The 19,773-nt window shown below is 37.2% G+C and overlaps 1 protein-coding gene and 1 long non-coding RNA gene across 7 annotated transcripts in view; one reads left to right on the plus strand and one right to left on the minus strand.

Moving 5' to 3' along the window:
* The window catches only part of LOC147579955 (uncharacterized), a 489,173-nt gene that overhangs the window by 439,780 nt on the left and 29,620 nt on the right, over positions 1–19,773 (minus strand). The window lies entirely within an intron of this gene.
* Positions 1–19,773, plus strand: part of FERMT2 (FERM domain containing kindlin 2) — an 85,698-nt gene that overhangs the window by 19,874 nt on the left and 46,051 nt on the right. For all 6 annotated transcript variants that reach the window (XM_086709736.1, XM_086709737.1, XM_086709739.1 and 3 more), the window contains exon 3: positions 13,831–14,064. In XM_086709736.1, coding sequence (XP_086565862.1) covers positions 13,831–14,064 — 234 coding nt within the window. The remainder of the gene's footprint in view (positions 1–13,830; positions 14,065–19,773) is intronic.

Here is a 19,773-nt window from a genome sequence, read left to right on the forward strand (position 1 = left end):
CCACAGTTATCTGTGAAGTGCAGTAAAGTGAAGCACAATAAAATGAGGTATGTTTATATTTGCTGTTATTAAATCAGTTTGAAACATTCATAATTTAAATATAAATTCACATTTGGTGTTTAGAGACTGACCTGATGAGAGACTTGTGTAGTTTTGGCTGATTCTAGGCAGGACCTCCTCTATGACCAGCCCCTCCCTCTCTTGAATTACAATTTTCATGGTCTAGTTCATAATTTTCTGGTGTAATTTCTTATTTTTCTTAGTATATATCTTGAATTGATTAGCTTCTTGGTAAGTGTGTGGTGGGTGATGGGGTCCATTATATATCAATAAATTGGTATTCCAATACATATGGATAGTATTAGAACAAGGAAATGGAATGGTTTGAATGACTATTTCCACATACCTCTTGGAGACCCTAATAGAGTGGCAGTCTCTCTGGTGATAGGGTTTCTCTGTGCCAGGGAGGCAGTGTTTACTTTGGGCAGAACTGGATCAACCTAAATTTCGTCCCTGAACCCATTTTTTCATGCTGACTATTCAGTTGACATATCAGTTAGATATCTGTGATAACTGAATTCTGATCTCATCTCTGCTACTGAGGAACTGTGGGAGCTCAAGCAAGTCACTAATTCCACTGGAGCTGGTTTCCTTATCTACAGGAAGAATTTAGATTAGGTTGAGTTTTTCTTTCTTTTCTCTCTCTCTCTCTCTCTCTCTCTCTCTCTCCAGGGGGATGGAGCAGAAGGAGAGAATCTTAGGTATACTTCATGCTGGGCCTTGATATGGGACTCGATCTCATGACTGAGATCATGACCTCAGCTGAAATCAACAGTCGGACGCTTAACCGACTGAGCCACCCAGGGGCCCTGGATTGGATTGATTTCTGAGGACATTTTCAGTTCCCAGTTTACATGAGCCTCATAGCAGCTCTGTGATAACTGGTGGGGGAAAGGCACAAGCTAAACAAGTTGCGGTAAGGTCTGGTGAGGTTAGACTTCATGGAAAGTTTGTTGAACCTCTCACCAGAATTTTACTGTCTGCTGTAGCCATTTGCCTTCAAGATTTTTTGAAATCTATCCCAAAATAGTATTCTTACCAGTGCAGGTCACTTAGCTCTGGGGGAGGAAAAGCAGGTGCTAAGGAAGGGAAGGGAGGAAATACATTCCCCATATGAAGCCTATCTCACTTCTCATTGCTCCCTCTGGGAAGACCTGGTGTTTCCACTGTATTTAATAATCTTTACTTTCCTGCAGATGTCCAGTCTACCTTCTTTCTCACTCCTGAATACATATTTCCTATACAAAATGTGCAGGATAATCATCAGGATTTCACTGTGAAATGTAAATCAATCTTAACATTAGTCCTTTGACTTCAGTTTAACAGGTCCAAATCTGTTTCTCTTCTGAATAATTTTATCTTGGTTAATGGAGTGTTGTTTAAGGTTGCCACTCTTTACCCGAAGAATACAAAAACACTAACTCATAGGGATACATGCACCCTTGAGTTTATGGCAACATTATTTACAATAGCCAGGATATGGAAGCAGCCCAGGTATCTACCAATTGATGATTCGATAAAGAAGATGTGTATATATATACAGTGAAATATTATTCAACTATAAAGAAGAGTGAAATCTTGTCACTTGTAATGACATGGATGGAGCTAAAGTGCTATAATGCTGAGTGAAATAAGTGAGTCAGAGAAAGAGAAATATTATATGATTTCACTCATGTGGAGTTTAAGAAACAAAACAAATGAGCAGAGGGGGAAAAAGAAAAACAAACCAAGAAACAGACTCTTAACTATAGAGAACAAACTGATGGTTACCAGAGGGTGGAGGGATGGGTAAAATGGATGATGGGGATTAAGGAGGCACTTGTGATGGGCACCGGGTGATTAAAATAAAAACTTAAAAAGAAAGAATGCCACTTCTGAAGTCACATTGATCTGGATTCAGAGTCTTGCTTCTGTATATACTAGCTTTATGATCTTTGGCCAAGTTATGTAACTCCTATCCTTTGGTTTTCTCATTTCTAAAACGGGGATTTTAGTAGTATTTAATGCTTAGCATTGTGTGAGAATTAAATGAGAATGTGTTAAGTTTTACCCATATATATTAAATGTTCAATGAACAAATCTTAGTGCTTTTGTTACTGTCCACTTAATTCTCAAGCTAGGAGCTTTCTAGATTTCCTCTCCACTTTCCAACTGTCCTCTCTGATCTATAGTCATTATCATTAAGACCTGTGATTCTAACGTATATATGTTCATCATATTTGGCTCCTTCTCTTCAGCTTCTGCCTTAAATCGGATCCTGCTTCCAGAACATTGCAGTAAACTTCTTGCTGCCAGGCTCTTCCTTTTTCTGATTCATTCTCCATAATCCCAACATAGTTACTTTCCTAAAATAATCTGATTTAGAGCCTCCATGGTCTGTAGTATAGTTCCTCTTAGCATGTGTTGGAACTCCCATGTCTCTTAAGTTCCAGGTAATATGTCACCTCTTCTTCAGAGCCCAATTCATCTGTTTCCTTATAGTTGGTTGCTTCTGTGGCATTTTGTTCTTTTACCTTTTTAGCTCATTTTACTGGTCTGTGTCCCTTACTTGGGATGGAAAGTGCCTTAGGATGGGAGGTCTTACTAATTTTATATTCCTGAGGCCTAGCTTAGTGTGGCAAATGGTAAATACTTGGAAAATGTTTATTAATTCATTTATTGATTGTGCACCTGAAGAATAATATTTTTCATCCATTTTGCTTCCTCTTTGCCTTTTAAAGGTCTGAATACTTAAAGAGACAAGAACAAGAAGGAACATCCTAAAATCAAGGGAGGGGATCCTCAGCATCCTCACCTCTGAAAGGTGAGGAGGAAGGAGAGCTGAGGACAAAAGAATACGTGATTGAATAGTGAAATTAATATCTGATGTCCTTACATTTCAGTAGATATTAGGGATAACATCATAGAGAGAATTTTAAAACTTACTGAAGCATTAATTTTACTTGTAGACCCTGTCTTTATACATTATTGGCATTTCATTAGAAACATTAGAAGAGTTTGTATATTTATTTCAGCAGTTAGAGAGGAAAGCAGAAACTAAAACTCTTCTGTCAGTAGCTTAGTAAATGTAAGAAACCTTGGCTTAAGACAACAAATTACAGCTGGAAAAGAGGAAGGAGGCAGGTTAATTCCTGGAGTTGTGCAAAGAGGACAGGGAGAAGCCAAGGACCCTAGGTTAGCAGGAAGCCCTTATCTTCCCCACAGCTTACCAGCAGTCTTCTCTTCCCTCTCTAACCCAGATTCTGTAGATGCCACTGGTGACAGTTTTCCTTACAACATCTCAAGTTGAAGCATTGTCTACATATTTCCCCCAAAAAACTTGTGATACATGTTTAGTATGATATAATATTGTTAGTAATATACCTTGGGTTATTTTAGATTTGTGTAACAGTCTGATTTGGAATGTAGCTATTGTTTATAACGTTTCTTTATGGTAAGTGAACTTTTGGAACATAATCATTTCGTACGGTAGGGTTTGTCTTGGACAAAGTAATTCATTCTTTTTAAAGATGTGAGAAAGAAGAGGAAGTCAGTTCAGTTTGGTTTCCCCATGTCTAAGGAAATCTCCCTTGTGTTTCTGGTTAGTATAGAAGCATGTTTCAGTTCTAAAGTTGAAGACAAAATGGGTTTTTTCTTGGTGGTGTCTTCAGGGTTAATGTTTTCTTGGGGTAGTAATGAAGGGTCTTTAAAATTTTCAATATGAAGATTTATTCATTTATCAGGGATTGTGTGCCAGGCAGTGTTCTAGGTGCTAGCAATATAATGGTGGTTTAAATAGACATTGTTTTCATTTTAGGGATTATAATCTAGTAGGGAAGAAAACACTTATCCCTCCCATGAACAACAAACAAAACGAATGCAAATTTTGATCATCAGTATCACAGTGTACTGAAATAGAGGATAATGGAGGGACATAGGATATTGGAAGGTTTATCTTAGGGTGGTGAAAAAGCCTTCTCTGGGAATATGAAATTTAAACTAAAATTTGAAAGATGAGAGGTATTTAGACATTCAGAGTAGAATAGCATGTGCACAGCAACTGAGGCAGGAAAGAGGTTGTTAGTTCTTGGAATAAAAGGAGGAAAGTGTGGTTGAAGCAGAGGAAGGGTAAGTAGCACAAGGTAAACTCAGAGAAGTAAATAACCCATAGTGTGTGGGGCTTTGTAGACTGTGATAAGGCATTTGGATTTTATTTTGAGTGCATTTGGAAGCTGTTAAAGTCTTTTCAGCAGGGGAATGACATGAGTGTTGAGTAGATCACCTTGGATATTATGTGGGAAGTGCTGAATGGAATCAGGAGACTGGTTAGGAGGCTGTTCCAGTGGTCAGTGGAAGAGGTGATAGTGACCTGAACAAAATAAGTTCATGCCAGTGGAAACTGGAGAGTTTGGGAAGTTGAACTGAAAGGACTGCTGATAAATGTGGGGGATGGTGGGGAAAGAAGAATCCATTACCTCTAGATTCTGGCTTGAGCAACTGGGTTGGCAGTTAGTGCTATTTAGTGATAGTAGGGATTGGAAAAAATTGGGTTGTTCTGGATATACTAAGTTTGAGATGCTTGCGAAACATCCAGATGGAGATATGGGATAGGCAGTAGGTTGTATAAGCTAGTGCTCTATGCAGAAGGTTGGGCTGGAGATAAAAATTAGAAATGTTAAGTGTATAGATGCCATTTAATGCCATGGGAATGGATGAGATACCTTAGGGGGCCAGTATAAGAAGTGTGGTTCCTAGAAGGTGGGAAGAGCAGCAGAGCATAGTTAATAGGATGGGTTTGAGATAAATAGACACTTAGACACTTCTTTTGTCATAACACAAAGGCAGAAGATCTGTACAGATTCAAATGCAAGAGGGTTTTAGATTTGGTTGGCATGTAGGTGAAATAGTTCCAGTCTGATAGTTTCTGTATTTTCTGAAGTAGAATCCATGATTATCTACCTAGAAGGAGGGAGGATAGTCATGAATTTGAGGAAGGTTGTGAAGGTTGAAATATAGCAGTGGATGAAAGAAACCTAGGATTGCCCAGTGGTGTCTTAGACCCTGATGATAATAAAATTTATAATAGAGGCATACTTTGGAGATGCTTTGGATTCGGTTCTCAATCACCACAATAAAATGAATATCCCAATAATATAGTCTAATGAAATTTTTGGTTTCCCAGTGCATATAAAGTTATGTTTACACTATAGTCTGTTAAGTGTGCAGTAGCATTATGTCTAAAAAACAGTATACATACCTTAATTTTAAAATAGTTTGCTACTAAAAACTGCTATCATCTGAGCCTTCAGCAAGTCATAATCACTGATCACAGATCACTGTAACAAAAAATAAAAGTTTGAAATACTGCAAGAATTACCAAACTGTAACAGAAGCACAGAGTGAGCAGATGCTTTTGGAAAAATGGTGCCAGTAGATTGGCTCAAAGCTGGGTTGCCGCAAAGCAAGTACAATAACAAGTTGTGCCTGTAATTGTTTCAGTCAGTCTGGTTGTGAAGTGAAGGAGGGAGGATCCTCTAAGTTTGGTAGAGGAGTGATTAGGCAGTAGAAGTAAATGGTGCAGTGGAAGAGTTGGAAAGTCTTATTTTGGAGGTCAAGAGGACCGTGGCCTGTGATGTGGACTGGCCTGGTCGGTTTGCATGGCTTGCTTGCAGTGGTGTCAGAGCCAGTTGTTTATTAGTAGCTTTGTTAATAGCTTACTAGGATCGAAGAGTTCTTTGCCATCAGTAAAGACAGGGTAAATTCTTGACATGCAGTAGTTATTACCACCTAATTTGGGGTTTTAAGAGGATCCCAAAACAAAAGGAAACAGCAGAAAGTGTATATAATATTTGCGCAGTAGAAAAATATCTGTTTACAAAAAATAAGGCATGTGCCCAGCAAGTGTCTGTGTACTTATAATTTAAAATAAAATGTTGACTTAGCAAAGATTATCTAATGTAAACTTTGCTTCTGGTTTATGGAAGTTATGAGAATGCTAAACAAATTTTGTATTTCCTTCCTGAATGAATATTATTTCGTAAATATGCAACTAGAAATCTAAGCTACTTAAAAGTAACATCTTGTTTCCTGTTTATTTCAAACTGTTACTAATTAGTTACTTATTTTTAAAATGTGAGTACTTGAATAAGTTAATTCAGTTAACTTTCTATTTGGCTTTTTGTTTTTACTTTTAAACAATTAAAATTTTTAATTTTTTATTTCATTTATTATTTTTTTATACATAGTTTATTTTGAAAGAGAGAGAGAGAGTGCACGTGAGCAGGAGAGGCAGGAGAGGCGCAGGGAGTGAGAGAAAATCCCAAGGAGGCTCCCTGCTGTCAGCGTGGAACCTGATGCAGGGCTCAAACCCACAAACCATGAGAGCATGACCTGAGCCAAAATCAAGAGGCAGACACTTAACTGACTGAGCCACCTAGGTGCCCCTAAAATTTTTTTAAAATGAAAGTAAATAGTTGCGTTTTAGAATTGCATATCAAAATGGTCAAGAAGGAATTGTGGCCCTATTAGGACAAGATTAAATAGTGTGTTAATAGTGCATCCCCTTTCTCTGTTCATATTTTCTAGAGTGTAAGATAGCTGTCATTGCATAAAGAGGGACATATTTTCTGTAGCAGAAAGCATTTGAAATATTTGCTTTTCTTTTGTGACTCATGGAGCTGGTGAATGCCTCAAAGCCATTTGGTAGAATAAGCAATATTTGTATACTTAGCACCCCAATAATGAAACCCTAAGCCTTCTGTTCCTTAGAATATACATGTGGTGTCTTTGTAGGATAAATACTCAACTACATGAATTTGAGCATTCTGTTACAGTCAAGGAGGAAGATTTATATTGATTCAGTTAGTGTTTTAGCCATTTGCGATTTTAATGATATGAATTTGCATGCCTAGCAAATAGTGTTATTTTTATGTGTAACAGAGCACAACATGATTGGGTCTTTTAAATAAGGAAGGAATAGGGGCGCCCGGGGGCTCAGTCGGTTGAGCGTCCGACTTCCACTCAGGTCACGATCTCACAGGTCATGAGTTTGAGCCCCTTATCGGGTTCTGTGCTGACAGCTCAGAGCCTGGAGCCTGCTTCAGATTCTGTGTCTCCCTCTCTCTCTCTGCCCCATCCCCACTCATGCTCTGTCTCTCTCTCTGTCTTAAAAATAAATAAAACATTTTAAAAAATTAAATAAGGAATACAGGAGTAATTCTTTCCAGAATCCTGGCAAAATGTGTTTTTTTTTAATTAATTAATTAATTTAAATAAAAAGCTTATTTTTAAATTCCAGTATAATTAATGTGCACTGTTATTATTAGTTTCAGGTGTACAACATAGTGATTCAACAATTCTATACATTATTCAGTGTTGGCAAAATATTTTGAAAAATCAGCACATACTAATAAAATTTATTATAGAAGACCTTTACTGGGTATATGAAATTAAAAATAGTTCTTGAATTCTAAAAAATTACTAAAAAGGCAAAATTGATGAATAATGTTTTGTCCCCTAAAAAAAGAAAACAAACAGTGACTTTATTGTATATTTTCCCTTAGGTTTTTTTTCTGAGAAGGTTTGTGTTTGTGGTATGTTGCTTCTGACTATCTAGATACAAAATTTAAAATCACAGTATACCATATGTGCTAACTAACTTGGATGTAAATTTAAAAATAAAATTTTAAAAATTAATTAATTTAAAAAAAAGAATATGTTAAATAGGGGTGCCTGGCAGGTCAGTTTGAAGAGCATGTGACTCTTGACCTTGGGATCATGAGTTTGAGCCCCTGTGCATCTATACATTGAGTGTAGACATTAAATAAATAAACTTTTCTAAAAGGGTAAAATGAATGAATGAATGAATGAATGAATGAATGAATGGTTCGGTGGGGGGGAAGGTCTTTGTACCGTATTTGTAACTGATATGAAAGTTTGAATTATGTAAAAATTTTATGAGTTGTAAAAAATTTTTTAAATTGAGAAAAATTATAAGAAAACATTTAATTTTTTTAAGTCATAAAAAAATAAATAAAATCACAATATACCAAATAAAGGAGGTGGTTACACTATACCTAGAATATAACTGAAAATTGTAACATTGGAAAAATTGACCATTAGAACATGGTTGAGCGTGATCTACCCCTTCAATGGTTTTATAATGCTGATAAAACAAGTCCGTTTATGGTGATGCTTGCTAATTCCTCCCATGCGTGGCAAGTACTAGCCCGATTATTCCTGTGTGTGTGTGTGTGTGTGTGTGTGTGTGTGTGTGTGTGTGTGTGTGTGTGTGTGTGACATTCAGTTGTCTGATGCTGTGTTTGAAACACCAAGGCTGCCATTCTGAAAAATCAGAAATGTTTGTTTTGAACTTGGTGCAGGGCCTAGATTTTGATGTAGAAGGGAGTTACATACATGGAAAGTTGTTCTAAAGTTTTAGATTATGGAAACGTTTCTTTATAAATCTAATACCACACAAAACAATAAACCATTATTTTACTAATCAATAGTATTTTCATTTGCTTTTCATTATTTATTCAGAATTATCTATAGATGTCCATTTTACTTTTATAATCAGCATAGGAGCACCTGGGTGGCTCAGTCAGTTTAAGTGTCCGACTCTTAATTTCAGCTCATGTCATGATCTCACAGCCTTGGGATCAACCCCCGAGTCAGTCCATGCTGGGCATAGAGTCTGCTTAAGATTTTCTCTCTCCCTCTACCCCTCCCCTGAGTTCTCGTTCTCTCTCTCTCTCTCTCTCTCTCTCTCTCTCTCTCTCTCTCTCAAATAAATAAATAAATAAATAAATAAATAAATAAATAAAATCAACATAAAGTTTTTATGCTTCTACTGAGTCTTTAATTGGAGGAATATATAAACAAATGTGTTGTGTGAAATCTACCCCTGCGCACATAGTGTTTATGGCAGTTACAGTTGCATATGTTATGGTTTAACTTGTCACTAGAGACAAGCTGTACTGTAATGTACTAGATAACTTAAGTACTTTCAAGAGCTGTTGCACCAAGATACACTGCTTTACACACAAACACACGAAATTTGTTCAGTTTTACAGTTGGCTCTTTTGCTTGCCTTGGTGAATGTTTCTCAATTAGTATAATATCATTTTTCTCAGGATTCTGATCAGTGTATAAAATCTGTCTTTGCTGCTTCTGAATAGAATAGCTATATTATTGTGATATCCTAGGGGATATCACAAGCCAGTTGTGGGACTTGACGTGTAGATATTAGTTTCAAAGTAGGATACATAGTATAATACGAAGCCAACACCAAAGGAAGATTTTCTAGGTGAGAAAACATTGTTTTGCATATTTAAGAGAGTTCAGTCAAGTCTCTAAAAAGTTTTTTTTTTTTTTTCAACGTTTATTTATTTTATTTTTGGGACAGAGAGAGACAGAGACAGAGCATGAACGGGGGAGGGGCAGAGAGAGAGGGAGACACAGAATCGGAAACAGGCTCCAGGCTCAGCTGTCAGCACAGAGCTGATGCAGGGCTCGAACTCACAGACCGCGAGATCGTGACCTGGCTGAAGTCGGACGCTTAACCGACTGCGCCACCCAGGCGCCCCTCTAAAAAGTTTTGAAGTCAAACTGTGACGCAGTGACTGTTGAAGAACAAATTAAGGAATGATGGTCATTGTTAATGTATTTTGAGCTTCACAGGATTATTCCAGTCTCTGTTTAAATGATATGTAACAGCTTTCCCTTCTTAAAAACAAAACTAAAAATATTCCTTGGACTTGCCATCCCTTTCTGTCCATCTGCCATCCATTATTGTGCTCCTTACTGTAACAAAATACTCAGGAAAAGCTCTCTGTATTCCTTATTACTGTTTCCTCACTGCGCAGCCATTGCACTCAGACTTTCATCATTTCCACTCCCACATTAATTTCTTACCCAGTCTCTCAGTGTCACTCTCAATTTGCACACCTGTACCTCTGCATTTCTTCAAAATTATCAGTAAAGATTTTGAAACTTAACACTCCCCTGCTTAAAACCAGTTTCTAGACACACACCAAGAATGGTTTGGGCTGGGTCCAGGCATTAGTATGTTTGAATAATTGCTCAGATAATTCTAATATCAGGCTGAAAGCCCCTGCTCTAGTGGCTTCTCTCATCCTCATAATAAAAGTTACACCACTTTATAACCTACAAGGCTCCTGACTAGTTCTCTGATGTCATCTCCTACCTATTTTCTTCACTGCCTCCCTCTACTATATTGGCCTTCTTCAAAGATGCCAGGACTTTGTTCTTAGCATCACTGTGTCTGTAGTACTAGAACAGTACCTCTGGCACACTGTATTTGTTTAGTGGATATTTGTTGAAGTAATATTTTATGGATGCTGTTTGTTCTTATTCTGTAGTAGCAATTACCCTATAATTAAAGCCAATTAGGTTCCTGGTGTTTAAGAATGCTACCAAAAATCCTGTTTGAACATTATGTCACGGTCTCCCAGGGTCCAGCCATCCCATCTTCCAACATGTCTACTATTTTTGCTGTCAGAATGCCTGCTTTTCTCGGTTTTTGTCTCTTGGCACGTGCACTGTTGACACTTCTGATCTTTTTTGGTGTCCTGTTTCTGCTTTTATTTTGTGTAATTTTTCTTTATTGTTAATCACATTTTCTGTGGATAAAAAAAAATAGTGCTCTTACCAGTCAATAAGACTTTCTTCTGTAGGTGAACAGTCTACTCATAGGATGTCTAGTACATAATCTTTGGATCTTATCTACGTTTATTCTTGATGGATGCAGGTGGGCTGCTCCTTTGTTGTGAGAAAGGGAGGTGGAATAGATGGGGAGGGTCAGATTCTTTAAGAGGAAGATCAGGGGAGTTACCTGTTTCTGGGGTTAGAGTTTGAAGACTACTTAATGCAAAGTTGAGATTTGCATCTCATCAGGGGCCTACAAAGTTTTTCTGTAGAAGTCCTGATACAAATATTTGGGGCTTTGTGAGTTTGCTCTGCCTGAGTGAATGGTGGCCAGCATGACAGCCAGAAAGTACTAGGAATTTAATGGCTCTGGGAGCAGTCTTTAACCAAGAAAGTGGTTAGATACCTCAGCTTCTCTTTTCTTAGTGGGGACAATTCTTAGGCATGTTCTACATAATTCCTCAGAGGGTCTCTAGCACGACTGAACTCCAGTTATCCACAGCAGTCAATGAACCCTTAATAGACTTTTCTCCATCCAGCTACTGTTGTTAATCCCCTCAAGTGTGCTTCCCCTCAAAGTACTCATCTCAGGTTTGCCTTTTGGGGGAACCCAAATAATAGAAGTCTGTGTTTGCAGACTATTGCTGTAATTAGTAGGGTACGGCTTTTTCTTCCCTTCTCTCCCCAGTGGGAGATAAGGCTTCCTTAATGGTTGACATTGGCACCAGAGTACAATATAGCGAATGGACTGAGGTATGGGGAAGAAAGTATTGTATGCCTGCCTATCATTAGTTCAGTTCAGCCTTACTCAACTCGGTTCATTCTTTGCAGGTTATCTTTTTCTGCCTTAGGTTCTCTATTCAGGAAGAGAAAAGTAAACTGTCTATAACGTGTGACAATTTATCTCACAGTAAATGAAAAGGTCCCAACCTTGGTGATTTTCTGTGAGCTGGATCAGATTTGCGGTTTCTAAAAGTTAATTGACAAATCCTGTGCTGGAAAATAATTTAAGATACAAGTGAGTGCTTATAAGACAGGAGTTACATATATTTCCACAGCCAAACTTCAAATAACATGATTGGGTTTTCCCAAATTTCCCAAAATTTCAAAATGGCAATATAATCTTGCAAGTAACTATAGTTCTCCCATTAAAGTACTTACTAATGGATTTTTTTTAACATCTACAGAATTGAAAGTCTTTTTCCACTTGTGATGTGTTTTCTTTCACAATGAGTAGTTCAATCATGTAAGTTTTACCATTAGAGAAGGTGTTTCTAGGCACATGTTCAATGTGGAAATTTTATTTTTTACTACATGAGGCTTTCAGGTATACAAGTTGTGTTTTTAAAAAGTTCCATATTTGGGGTGCCTGGGTGGCCCAGTTAAGTGTCTGACTCTTGATTTTGACTCAGGTCATGATCTCATTGTTTGTGCATTCGTTCGTGGGTTGAGCCCCATGTCTGTGCTGTCAGCACAGAGCCTGCTTGGGATTCTCTGTCTTCCTCTCTCTCTCTGCCCCTTTCCCGCTTGTGCGCTCTCTCTCTTTAAAAATAAATAAATAAGCCTTTTTTTAAAAAAAGAGTTTCATACTAGTATATGCTTTTAAGCTCGTGTTTTTAAAGTTGACCAATGCTTTTTAAAATCTGTATTAAAATGAGCTTTTTATAATAATAGCTTTTGTTTTTACTTGCAAGAATGTTATTTTCCAGGTTTTTTTCTTCCCCTGGAAGGCTTTGTTTGGCTACTCTTTTTTTGAAATATCCTGTCCCCATTTTTAGTTCCTACTTCAATGCATAAGTGATCTAAAAAGTCTCTACTTTTATTGCTATTTAAAAACTAGCTGAAGGGGTGCCTGGGTGGCTCAGTCAGTTAAGCGTCCAACTTTGGCTCAGGTCATGATCTCACGGTCCGTGAGTTCGAGCCCCACGTTGGGCTCTGTGCTGACAGCTCAGAGCCTGGAGCCTGTTTCTGATTCTGTGTCTCCCTCTCTCTCTGCCCCTCCCCTGTTCATGCTCTGTTTCTCTCTGTCTCAAAAATAAATAAACGTTGGGGCGCCTGGGTGGCGCAGTCGGTTAAGCGTCCGACTTCAGCCAGGTCACGATCTCGCGGTCCGTGAGTTCGAGCCCCGCGTCGGGCTCTGGGCTGATGGCTCAGAGCCTGGAGCCTGTTTCCGATTCTGTGTCTCCCTCTCTCTCTGCCCCTCCCCCGTTCATGCTCTGTCTCTCTGTCCCACAAATAAATAAACGTTGAAAAAAAATTTTTTTTTTAAATAAATAAACGTTAAAAAAAATTTATTAAAAAAAAATAAAAACTAGCTGAGGTTGGATTTTATTTTGCAGGTTTTTTGTTATGATCTGCTTTCTTGAGGGAAGCCAGATCTTGTGTTTATTCCTTAATTTGATTTCATCTAATATAATTGCAGAAGGCTGTAAAATAGTTTAACAGGTATTAATGTTTTCTGTTATGCTTGTATCAAAATATGGTGGAGGGAGTTGGGTCAGTGTAACTTGTAAGTTACTTGGAATGTATTTGGGACAGCCTTTATGGTTGGGATATAGTTTCTTGGGTTTTGTTGTTGTTTTCTCTTACTCATGGGTTTTGTTTCGCATGCTCTTCTTCACTTGGGATATTCGTTTTTGTTCACTTTGATTCTGCATCTTACTCTTCAGTACTCCTTACACACTTCAGCACACATCTGCAGCCTCATAAACAAACCTCAGCCTTCTCACCTGCCCTATCAGAATAGTGTCCATTCCTCAAAGCTGGGCTCAGAACCTACCAACTCAACCTCATTAATTTTTCCGAGTCTAGTCCCCAGGGTTCTCCTTGTTCTCTGAGTGACTCTAGTGTCACTCTTCATGCTGTGTGTCCCATATTGCACCTGATGTAAGCATTATTAGTTATCCTGTATATGGCCTCAGCCACCTTGTTCATGGCCTTTCATAGGCAGAGGGTGTTTTCTCAGCTATTTATTATTTGTTTTGTACCTATCACATAAAGGCACTTAGTATTTAATTAGTTGCTTGTATTAAACACCCAATTTAGTTTTCCTCTTGTAATTTCTCTTAAGGTAATCTTAGTGATTTTTTTTAAGTGTTTTATTTATTGCTTGTTTTTTTATAGACGTAAAAAAAGATTGGTCTGACCATGCTCTCTGGTGGGAAAAGAAGAAAACTTGGCTTCTTAAAACACATTGGACCTTGGATAAGTACGGCATTCAGGCAGATGCCAAGCTTCAGTTCACCCCCCAGCACAAACTTCTCCGCCTACAACTTCCCAACATGAAGTATGTGAAGGTGAAAGTGAATTTCTCTGATAGAGTCTTCAAAGCTGTTTCTGACATCTGTAAGACTTTTAGTAAGTATTAAATTCTTCTTGAAATTATGAGTGTGTGACATATATATGACTGATATTGACCCTTAGCTTATTTCATGGAATAGGGATTGGGGTGAGCTATCTATGTTTGTATATGTGTGTTCATTTTTCACTTTATTCTTTAAAGTTTTGTATTCCTTTAAGATAAATAGTTGAGGTAAGATGGATCAGGAGGAGTCTAACATAGGCTCTTGACTTACTAGAAGTGTATCAGGTATGTATTACTATGTAACACTTCATTCTGATGACTTAATTTATTTCTTGGGAAGGAGAAGAAAAAAGGCATTATTTTCAGAGTGTAGCTTTTGCATTGTTTTCTTTCATGTAAGTCTCCTTTTGATTTTAGTGATTCAGGCAGATTGTGTCACTTCTTTCACTGAAGGTCCTGACACAGCTCTTAAGGAAATGACTATGAGTATTGTCTTCCTTAAGCAGTCTACAACTTGTCTTATAGTAATTCTCTTTATGCCTTCTGAAATGAAATGTGGATTATTTTTGGCTGACCCAGTTATGTCATGACAGAAAGTATTCAAGGATCAGAGAAAATATGAACTATTGTCATTATCACTGGTACATAATTCTGATGTAGCATAGATTTAGGGGAGCTTTAGGACATTACTATTTTGATCTAATGACTGAAATTAGTGTTTTTTTATGTTTAATGGAATTTTTTGGAAAAAATAAAATACAGAAAAGTATAAGAAATTATATAAAAATTACCTAATTCTTGTTATCTTAGAATTAATACCTGAAATTTTTGCCATTTTGCAAAACTTTTTTTTAAAAAGTGATAATAATATAGGTAAACTTCTTGAGTCACATTCTCATAATTTCCCTTCACAAAGCTATCAGTATCATAAGTTACTGTGTATTCCTCTAGTACTTTTAAAAATACATTAACACACACATGCACATGAATTTATCCATATTTGTGTGTGTATATATATCCATAAACAAGATGTTACTGCCATTGCTCTGTGGGTGTTTTTGTTTTGTTTTGTTTTGTTTTTTTGCAGTTTTGTATTTGTATGCACGAGTTTCTCAAGTGGTTGGTTATACAGTAGTCCCCCAATTTTGTGCCCCGGTAGAAGAATGAAACCACAGATAGTAGTACCTCTATATATACTGTGCTTTTTCCTATACATACATACCTTTGATAAAGTTTAATTTATAAGTCAGGCACAATAAGAGATTAATAATAAGAAAGTAGAACAGTTATAAAGATATACTGCAATAAATGTCCTATGAATTGGTTTCTCTCTCAAGATATCTTATTGTCCTGTATTTTCACTTGTGATGAGAAAATGCCTACATGATGAGATGAAGTGTGGCAAATGATGTAGGCATTGTGACATAGAGTTAGGCTACTACTGACCTTCTGATGATATGTCAGAAGAAGGATCATCTGCTTCAGACCACAGTTAACTGAAACCGTGGAAAATAAAATCCTGAATAAGGGGGCAGACTGCTGTACCAATTTACATTCCAACCATCAACATATGAAAATCCATTGTCCCAAAATGTCACTAACACTTGAATATTGTTGGGTTTTAGTGTTTGGTTCTTTGAGTGAAAAAATAACAGTATTTCATTTTAATTTATAAAGCTAAGTATGTTTTCGTATCTGTATTAGCCATCTAAAGTTCTTGTGTTTTAAAAAACTAGAGGAGGGGAACCTGGGTGGCTCAGTCAGTTGAGTGTCCGACTCTTGACATGCTCAGGTCATGATCCTGGGGTCGTGGGATCAAGCCCCATGTAGGGGGCTCTGTGTTGAGTGTGGAGCCTGCTTAGTATTCTTTCTCTCCTCCTCTGCCCCTCGCTCGCGTGCTCTCTCTCTAAAATAAAAATTAAAAAAAAAAGGGAAAAACCTTTAGTTTTTAGAGCAGTTTTAGGTTCATAGCAAAATTGAACAGGAAGTACAGAGGGTTCCCATTTACCCTGTGTCCCCACACATGTACAACCTCCCGCTGTCAACATCCCACACCAGAGTGGCACAGTTGATAAGCCTACACTGGACACATCATTATCATCTAGAGTTCAGGGCTTACACTAGGATTCACTCTTGGTATTATACAGTCTGTGGGTTTGGACAAATGCATAATGCCATTTGTCTATCATAGTATCATGCAGAGCAGTTTCACTGCCCTAAAAATCCTCTGTGCTCTGTTCATCTTTCTCTCTCTCCCAACCCCTAGCAGCCACTAATCTCTTTACAGTTATTTCATAGTTTTGCCTTTCCTAGAATATCCTACAATTGAAGTCATTCACTATGTAGTCTCTTCAGATTGCTTCCTTTGTATAGTAATATGCATTTAAGTTTCCTCCGTATCTTTTCATGGCTTGATAGCTTATTTCTCTTTAGCAGTGAGTAATATCCCATTATCTGGATTACCACACTTTATTTCTCCACTTATCTACTGACGAGTATCTTAGATATTTTCCAAGTTTTGTAGTTAGTAAGTAAAGCTGCTATAAACATTTGTGTGGAGGCTTTTGTATGGACCTATGTTTTCAACTCCTTTGGGTAAACCCTAAGGAGTGTGATTGTTGGATCACATGGTAAAAATAGGTTTAGTTGTTTAAGAAGCCACCAAACTGTCTTCCAGAGTAGCTGTACCATTTTGCATTTGTGCCAGCAATGAGTAAGTTCTTATTGTTCTGAATCCTTACCAGCATTTGGTGGTATCAGTGTTCTGGATTGTGGCCATTTTGATAAATGTGCAGTGACATTTTATTGTTTTAATTTTTATTTCCCTGATGACATAAGATGTGGAGCATCTTTTCATATGCTCATTTGCCATATGTACATCTTCTTTGGTGAGGTGTCTGTTAAGGTCTTTGGCCTTTTTTTTTTTTTTTTTTTTTTGAGGGAGAGACAGAGCATGAGCAGGGGAGGGACAGAGAGAGAGAGAGAAGGAGACACAGAATCCGAAGCAGGCTAAAGGCTCTGAGCTGTCAGCACAGAGCCCAACAACATGGGGCTCCAACTCATGAACTGAGAGATCATGACCTGAGCCAAAGCCGGACACTCAACCAACTGAGCCACCCAGGCGCCCCCTTTGGCCTATTTTTTAATCAGGTTGTTTTCTTGTTGAATTTTAAGAGTTGGTGTATTTTGGATAACAGTACTTTATTAGCTATTCCACTGTCTGGTTTGTCTTTCCATTCTCTGACAGTTTCTTTCAGAGAACAGAAAATTTTAATTTTAATGAAGTCTAGCTTATCAGTTATTTCTTTCATGGATCATGCCTTTGTCATCATATCTAAAAAGTCATCAGTAAACCAAAGGTCATCTAGATTTTTTTCTATGTTACTTAGGGGTTTTATAGTTTTTCATTGTACACTTAGGACTGTGATCCATTTTGAGTTAATTTTTGTGAAGGGTGTAAGGTCTGGGTCTAAATTATTTTTTGCTCGTGGATGTCCAATTGTTCTAGCATCATATATTGAAAAATTATCTTTCCTCCATTGTATTGCCTTTGCTCTTTTGTCATAGAACAGTTGATTGTATTTATATAGGTCTATTTCTGGGCACTATATTTCTGTTCCACTGATCTATTCGCTTTTTTTTTTTTCAGTAGCACCCTATCTTGATTATGTTACTTTTATAGTGTGTCTCCAGGTCACGTAGCATCAGTCTTCCAGCTTTGTTCTTCTCTCTTGATATGGTGTTGACTATTCTGGGTCTTTCACCTTTCCACATAAACCTTAGAATTAGTTTGTTGGTATTCATAAAATAACTTCCTGGGATTTTGATTGCATTGAATCTGTAGATCAAGTTGAGAAGAGCTGACATCTTAACAATATTGCGTGTTCACATCCATGAAAATGGAACATCTCTCCATTTATTTATTTCTTGATTTCTTTCATCACAGTTTTGTAGTTTTCCTCATTTAGATCTTATACATATTTTGTTTGATTTATACACAAGTACTTCTTTTTGTGTATGTTAATGTAAATAGTATCATGTTTTAGGGGCACCTGGGTGGCTCAGTTGGTTGAGCATCCGACTTTGGCTCAGGTCATGATCTCACGGTTCATGAGTTCAGGCCTCACATTGGGTTCCGTGCTGACAGCTCAGAGCCTGGAGCCTGCTTTGGTTTCTGTGTCTCCCTCTCTCTCTCTGCCCCTCTGCTGCATGCTCTCTGTCTCTCTGTCTCTGTCTCAACAATGAGTAAATATTTAAAAATTTTTTAAAAATACTTAAGAAAATAGTATCATGTTTTATATTTCAAATTCCACTTGTTCATTGCTGGTATATAGGAAGGCAGTTTACTTTTGTACCTTTACTATGTGTCCTACAACCTTGCTATAATTATTTGAGGAGTTTTTGTTGATGCATTCAGATTTTCTATAGGGATGATGATCATACCTGTGAATAAAGACAATCTTCTCCGTCCCAGTCTGTATACCTTTTATTCGCTGTTCTTATTGTATTAGCTAGTACTTCAAGTAAGATATTGAAAGGAGGTGGTAAGAGAGATATCATTGCCTTGCTCTTGATCTTAGTGGGAAAACTTCCAACTTTATCACCATTAAGTGTGTCCTTAGCTAAAAGGTTTTTGTAGGTATTCTTTATCAGGTTGAGAAATGTGCCTCTATGCTCATTTACTGAGATTTTAATCATGAATGGGTATTAGACCTTGTCTTTTTTTTTTTTTTTTTTTACATCTTTTGGTATAATCATGTGATTTTTTTTTTAATTTAGTCTTTTGATGAGATGAATTATGTTGATTTTTGAATGTTGAACCACCCTTGTATGGTTGGCATAAATCCCACTGGGTCACAATGTATAATTCTTTTTATGCATTGTTGGACTCTACTTGCTAATATTTTGTTGAAGATTTTTGCATAGATATTACCCTATTATAGTTTACTTATAATGCCTTTGGTTTTTGGTATTAGAGTAATGCTGGCCTCATAGAATGATTAATCGGTCTACATACATGAAACTAGAGTCCCACAAAGAATGGGAGTTGGGGAAAGGGACACAAATTATTTGAAGAACTGATGGTTTAAACCATAACCCACCATAAACCCACAGATCTAAGAAATGCAATGATCCTAGAACAGAATAAACCTAAAGAAAACTATGCCAGGATACATCAGAATTAAATTGCTGAAAACCAGAATAAGGATAAATTCCTCAAAGGCTGACAGAGAAAACATGCAGAAGAACAAATAAAAGAATAGTAACAGACTTCTCTGAAATTACAGGAACCAGAAGACAATAGGAAGACATCTGAAAATTATTGCAGGAAAAAACCTAGGATTCTTTACCCAACTGCAAAATCTTTTTAAAATGAAGACAAAAATTGAGACTTCTGTAGACAAAAGGTGAAAGACATCACCAGCAGACCTGAACCATGAAAAGGTTATAGGAAGTTTTTCAGATAGAAGAAAAAGGATACCAAATGAAAAGTATTTTCATAAATTAGACTGTTTCTGCTTCTGTTAGTTTCTTTTTTTCCCCTTTAATAGCTAGTAAGGGGTTTGTATTTTCCTGCCTCTTTTATATTGAGTTAAAGTCAAAAAGGACTTACAGGGTTGGGGAGGGGGGGAATGGGTTAAATAGGTGATGGATATTAAGGAGGGCACTTGTGACAAGTACCAGGTATGTATGTAACTGATGAATCACTAAATTCTGTTCCTGAAACTAATACTACACTTTATGTTAACTAACACTAATTT

This window comes from Puma concolor, chromosome B3 (assembly GCF_028749965.1).
Source record: "Puma concolor isolate L17-30 chromosome B3, mPumCon1.1.hap2, whole genome shotgun sequence".
Lineage (NCBI taxonomy): Eukaryota > Metazoa > Chordata > Mammalia > Carnivora > Felidae > Puma > Puma concolor.